Here is a 6,000-nt window from a genome sequence, read left to right as displayed (position 1 = left end):
TTATTTTTTCTTCTAGAATTGCATTTCTTAAATCTCTACTGAAGTTGTCAAGGCTAGTTAGAGGAAGGAGATTGTGTGCCTGTCTCATGCAGTTCCTGTATTGCAAACATGGCTGAAGCTAATAAAAAGAGACCTCTACAATGATTGTACAGCAGCAGAACAAGATTGTTGTACAGCTTTGACAGCTCTCCAAAAGGTGTCTGGTTTTGGGGGATGGGTGTTCTTAATTGCAGAAGATTCTGGTTTCCTGATTTTAAGAAGAGTTGTTGGACAGAATGGTTATGATATTGCTGTCACTGATGCAGTTGTTTAGCATATGCATTGAGAAACAGGCCTGTATGTATACATGCATCTAGAATTTCACAAAGAAAGCTCCAGTGTGAGTACCATATCTGGAACAAGACCTGCTGCTGGGAGATAGAGGATAGCAAAATGGCTATGATCTCTTTATCCTGCACACAGTACAAATATTGCTCTATACGTGCATGTAGCAATAAGGGGATAGATTTATCAGACTTTGTTGTTAGGCAAAGTCTGATGGACATGAATAGTATAAATACTCCAAAGGTACTGTGGCTTTTCCTTGCTGTCAATGAACATAGTATCAATGCCAGCATATATAAAATGTTGCAGAGTTGTGAGTCCACTGTGGAAAAGCCTCCAACTGCTATAATCTTCAGACTACCCACTACTGTTTTCAGAGTGTCTGATACCAAGTAGATAATTTATTGTGGGGTGAAACAGAAAGCTCTTTACATAAATGAAGTACGATGTTTATATTTTAATACTAGGTCCTTAGAAGAACACCATGATCATCCCAATGTGGTAATGGGAGATCTTCAGTCAGATGAAGAAGATATCATGAACAGTTCTGATGAAGATGATGACACAAATTCTGATTCCAGTAAGGGGGAGACTGATCTTCAAGAAGATAAACAGGTATCTTTTTATCTTTATCTTCTGAAGGTATTCCTCGCTCTTGCAGTATTTCATTAGTTGTAACATGTTGGAATATTTTCAAATGTAAACCACCTGTTGCCTGTTGAGATCGAGGTCTGCACTTCTGTTACCTTCTGTTACCTTCTGTGAGTGCCAGCTTGGAGTGATTTTCCTTATTTTATTTTTATTTCTTCTTCAAATGAGGAGCAGGAGGACAGTGTTAACTACTCTGAATGAAATGAAGTTATGAGGGTCCTGTCCCTCCCTCTGGGGGTACCCATGTTCTTACTTCTCAGCCCTGGACGCCCTGAAACCAGCCTGCCCATAGACCAGTCCCTCTCCTCAGCACCAGTCCCAGCAGCTGTTTCCTTTGATAGTAGTTATATCTGCTTCCTTTCTTTAAAAATAATTTAAAACAAAAACAAAACAAAAACAAAGCCCCAACAAGAGAAACAGAAAAACCCAATGAAACTTTTTAGTGCTGGAAGAGAAAACTTGGCATGTTGGGCCTGAATGTTGTTAAACCAAATGAGAGGAAAAAATTGGGAAAGGGAAGGAGTCTAGGGAAAAGCTTGTTCCTGTGAAACCAAACAAGACTTTACCTGTATGGAAGCTAACTTACCTTGCATGCCTCTACAAATGCCCTCAGCCTTTCACAAGGGAGTTTTACGGGAAAGTGTCCCCATTAGGAGGGTTCTCAGGCAGGTTTTATGGAGTAATTCAGCGCTTGCTGTGAGGCATCTGCTGCCGCTTGCTTCAGCTGCCTGCGGCACGTGCAGCCGGCAGCTGGGAATTAACAACCAACTTCTCACAGCGAGAGCAGCTGCAGAGGAGAATGAAGCAGTCTCTGCATCCCCCATCAACTGGGCTTGTTTCACTTTTCCTTACTGCAAGCATCTGGCTGGTTTGATGCTTTATATCTGTTAGGGGACTTACAGAGCCTCTTTCCAGTGTTGTGCCGGAGAGCCTTATTTGTATCCCTTTGGTTCCCCCATTAGAGATTCTCAGAGCCAGAGTATCTTTGTCTGAGCAAATGAAAAGTGGCCCTTTCAGCACCAGCTGGTATGTGAAAAGTCTTTCAAATGGGGTTGTGATATTTCATTTTGTAATTGTTTAGCGGTAGCATCTTGTTCTCAAAATACTAATTTTCATCTAATTTGCAACTGACACATTTACAGTGATGGCAGATACCTTGCTCTGCATAATTGCCTTACTTGTGAATTCAGTCTTGCAGGGAGTGTGTCAGCTGTGCTTTCTATATAAGCACGGTGGCCTGAGAATAGGTGTTACAATCTTGCCTGAATGTGATTGACTCACACTGGATAGATCTCAGTGTTCTTTGGAAATAAGTTTAATTTCATAAGAAAAATTCCAGATCTGTGTGCAGATGTCTGTAGTATATAAAATAAATAATGTATTTTGCACATATCTGGTGTTATACAGAATTATTTAATTTAGAAATTAATTTTAATTCAGTAATTAAACATGCTGTCATTTAAATTCCAATGAAAAAAATTAAAGTAGATTTTGGTTTTTATTTTGAGTGCGACAATAGCATTAAAACCAACCTATGAGTACTATCTCTTCCATGGTTTATTTTCCAGCACTTGAGACTAACTTACAGGTTTTGAGAAGAGCTAAATCTTTAGAGAAATCTTGTAACGTAAGTGCTTATGAACCAAAGTTTTGTGGATAAAATGCCACTGATACCTGATATTCTAAATAAACAGTTCAGTGCCCATATTGTACTACCACACTCAATACAGCCTTCCCAGGACTTCCATCTCACTTGAGTGTATCCTGTGGGTGTTTTAGGGCTCCTCATCCTCTCTTTCTTTGCAGCCCATTAAAATGAAAGCCTGAATGTGCAATAGACGTGCTGACAGCTGGCAGCAGCCAAGCATATGGCAAACCATGAGAGCTGTTTTGGAGAAAGGTGTTCCATCTGAGGGAAATCCTGCATGGAAGTTACACTGTGTAGCAGACACGTTTGCATCCCAGTGCCTGCCCCGTTTGCTTTGTTATACCTATTACCTCTGTCTGAGGTTGGACTGGGCCACTGGTTTTTTGGAAGCCAAATGTGCATGTGAGACCCAAAATCATCTCCACAATGTTTCAGGCAAATGACAAGGCTCACATATCTGCATCTTTGGAATGTTGCTCTGTATTCCAGCAGCTCCATTAGTATATTGTCAGAAACTGGCTATTTTCTTAAATGTGATTTTTTTAATGTTTTTTTTTTCTCCTGCCATCATGTTTTTCACTAAAGAAAATGTGTATGTCTTTTAAAATGTTCCTGAAACACATTTGAGTTCGCTGCAATATTACCATTGCTGTATTAATGAGAAGCAAAGAATCAAGTAAGATAGAAATACTACCTGTAGTTTAGTAGTTTTGCTAAACCACTAATTGTTGTTTGCTAGAACTTCATTCATTACAGGCTTCAGTGCTTCCTGTAATAATTAAAAGAAAAGGCTGAAAGGCTGCTCCTAGCTAATACTGTTGTTTCCAGATACAAGCTAAACTGATTTTCTCACAGATCCTGAAAAACCAGAAGGTGTCAAAGCCAAGAGATTTCAAAGAAGTATGAAGTATTTTTCTTAGAAGTAACTATCAAATAGTTACATTGAATTTAAGGAACTAATAGCTGGAAATTATCTTTATGACAATTTTAGTAGGTGCATAGTGTAACATGTAATTTTATTTGCAGGGTAAGGCAGCTGGAAAGAAAACAAAGGTTTACCACATTGCCAAGGAGATCATGAGCTCAGAGAAGGTGTAAGTGTCAATGCTATACTTAATAACTACTCAATCTATTTTCATTGGGCAATTAAAATGTAACTGTTTGCTTTTTCTTGCTTTTCTGATAGGTTTGTGGATGTGCTAAAGCTCTTACACATTGTAAGTACTCAAAAAAAAAGCAGTTTCCTCTTCTATTTGTTTAATCTATTAAAGTTTTATGTTTAGGCTTTATGGTAGTGACTGTGCCTTTTTTCTGCTGCATCTACATATTCAAAATATAAAAATTAATCTAATTAAGCTGTACTTTAATGTTTCATATTTTACATAATGGATGAATATTTTGGTGGTTCCTTCTGGATCTCCTTAATAATTTATGCAGTTTCCAACTGAATGTGGGTATTGAATACTGAAAATTTAATATATGTCAATTTATGTTAATCAGAATCATATTTATAAGCCAGCTTGTACTGGCTTATAAATATGTACATAACACCAAAAATAAAGATTTTGGTTAGAATAACTCCTTAAATAGTGGAGGGGAGCAGGAACAATTTATTTTAGAACTGGTATATTAAAATGGTACATTCTTGAAGTAATCCAATTAATAGCTAATGGCTCTAATAGTGCATCCATCACCATGACAGTGTATTTTTGTGAGGCTGCAGTTCCTTGACAGACATTTACTTTCTGATAAAACCTGTGATTGTAGTACCTGGAATGTGCTGTACACAGCCAGGGTTAAGTATTTCATGTGTGTTTGTGCAGATCAGTCGTCTGTAAAACATGCTGTGCTGAAGGTGATAATAAAAAATTAATGAAGAATTTTTCTTTCTCTCTCTCTATTTTGCGTGTTTTCTGTCAAGTTTGAAATTATATATGTGTGTACCATTTTGTCATTCTGTTAAGTGCAAACATAGTGGTTTTTTTCCTTGGGCAATAGAAGTGGTTATATTGCAAACAGATGCATTGGTCTGTCTCAGTCCCTTGAGAAGCATGTTCTGTGAAACTGGGAACAAAGGCTCTTATAGATGGCTGTATACAGTCCTGTAATACAGAGATTTTTTTCAGGGAACAAAAAGCTCACCGCATCTTTTGCTGATTCCTCTTAGCTTTCCTCCTAGTAACTGTTTTTCTGATTCTGTTCAAGCTTGGTTTTTATGAGCTGGCTCAGTCAGTTGAAGCCGATATATAATTTATATTCAACATGGTTTCTAATACTGAACTTAATCTTAAATACTGACAAAAGAAAGAGAGTTGTCCTAGGCAAGTTTTAAGCTGTGTAATTTTAAATTGTCATATTTTTCAGACATTTGACTTATTTGTTAAAGGTATCTTTGCTTTTCAGTGTACCGGATTTTTAGGTAATATGTGCAGTACTGGAAGAAAGCTGTTGGTAAGGAGGATGCAGGCAAGTAGAAGAACAATGTGAAAAAGGGAAGAGTAGAGAGCTTAGGAAGTTTCTGGGATAAACTTAAAGCTGTCCCCACAGTGAAGATGTGCAGTGGTGTGGGATGTGTTTTGCTTTTCTTTTAATGGATAATTTGCAACTCTATTCATGACAGTCTGCTAGTTTCTAGCTGCCAAATAAAAACTATTAGAAATGTTTTTGTTGGCTAGCAATGACAATCAGCATGTATTCAGCCTGGTCTAACAGGGAGGATGCTAGGCTAGGAGTTTAGGAAATACTTTGTCCTTAACTTGTCCTTAGCTGCAGCAGGAACCTTGGTGGGTGTTTTTGTCAGAGAGGGCACTGGTTTTGAGGCTCTGTGTGTGTGCATTCTTCATTAAATAAGAACTGCCATAGGTGAGTAAGGTTGCAGACACGCAGTTTTTTGTTTCCACAGTGGGGTATGCCTGAGGATTTGTTTTTCACACATATGATTAAATCAGTTGATTTAATAATATATGGATAATATTTTAATGTTGATAAAATTATCCTTTTGATTTCATGTGCTCTGACCACTTTGGCTTGCTAACAGCCAGTCAAGCAACCTCTGACAAATTTCTGAATTAGAACTTAGATTCTCCCCAGACTGGGCTCTTTTACCCATAGTAAACATTTGGCTTATTGAGGGATGCTCCATTGCACCTTCTGAGCCATCCATTAGTGGTTTTCCACTTGAAATTTAGTGACTAATTCCATTAGCAATGATCTAAAATGAAAAATACTCTCTTCAGTATATTTTACCAATGTCAGCTAAATGCATCACATGGCACCAAGGAAAAGGACTGTTGATGTAAGGAAAAGCTTTTTAATTTGCTTCATCTTAGAGCCTTTGAAGTGGAATCTAAAGCAGTTGAGGAGGTAGGAATGTGATG

At 37.8% G+C, this 6,000-nt stretch overlaps 1 protein-coding gene across 1 annotated transcript in view; it reads left to right on the top strand.

The window, feature by feature from the left end:
- FGD6 (FYVE, RhoGEF and PH domain containing 6) overlaps nucleotides 1–6,000 on the top strand; it is a 62,617-nt gene that overhangs the window by 20,541 nt on the left and 36,076 nt on the right. The window contains exons 3-5 of the mRNA XM_031057536.1: nucleotides 792–939; nucleotides 3,650–3,717; nucleotides 3,810–3,840. Of these exons, the coding sequence (XP_030913396.1) occupies nucleotides 792–939; nucleotides 3,650–3,717; nucleotides 3,810–3,840 (247 nt within the window). The remainder of the gene's footprint in view (nucleotides 1–791; nucleotides 940–3,649; nucleotides 3,718–3,809; nucleotides 3,841–6,000) is intronic.

The sequence above is a fragment of the Geospiza fortis genome, unplaced genomic scaffold (genome assembly GCF_000277835.1).
Source record: "Geospiza fortis unplaced genomic scaffold, GeoFor_1.0 scaffold186, whole genome shotgun sequence".
In the NCBI taxonomy this organism is placed as follows: Eukaryota; Metazoa; Chordata; class Aves; order Passeriformes; family Thraupidae; genus Geospiza; species Geospiza fortis.
The sequence above is the reverse complement of the archived record's forward strand: the minus strand, read 5'-3'. Positions and strand labels throughout refer to the sequence as shown.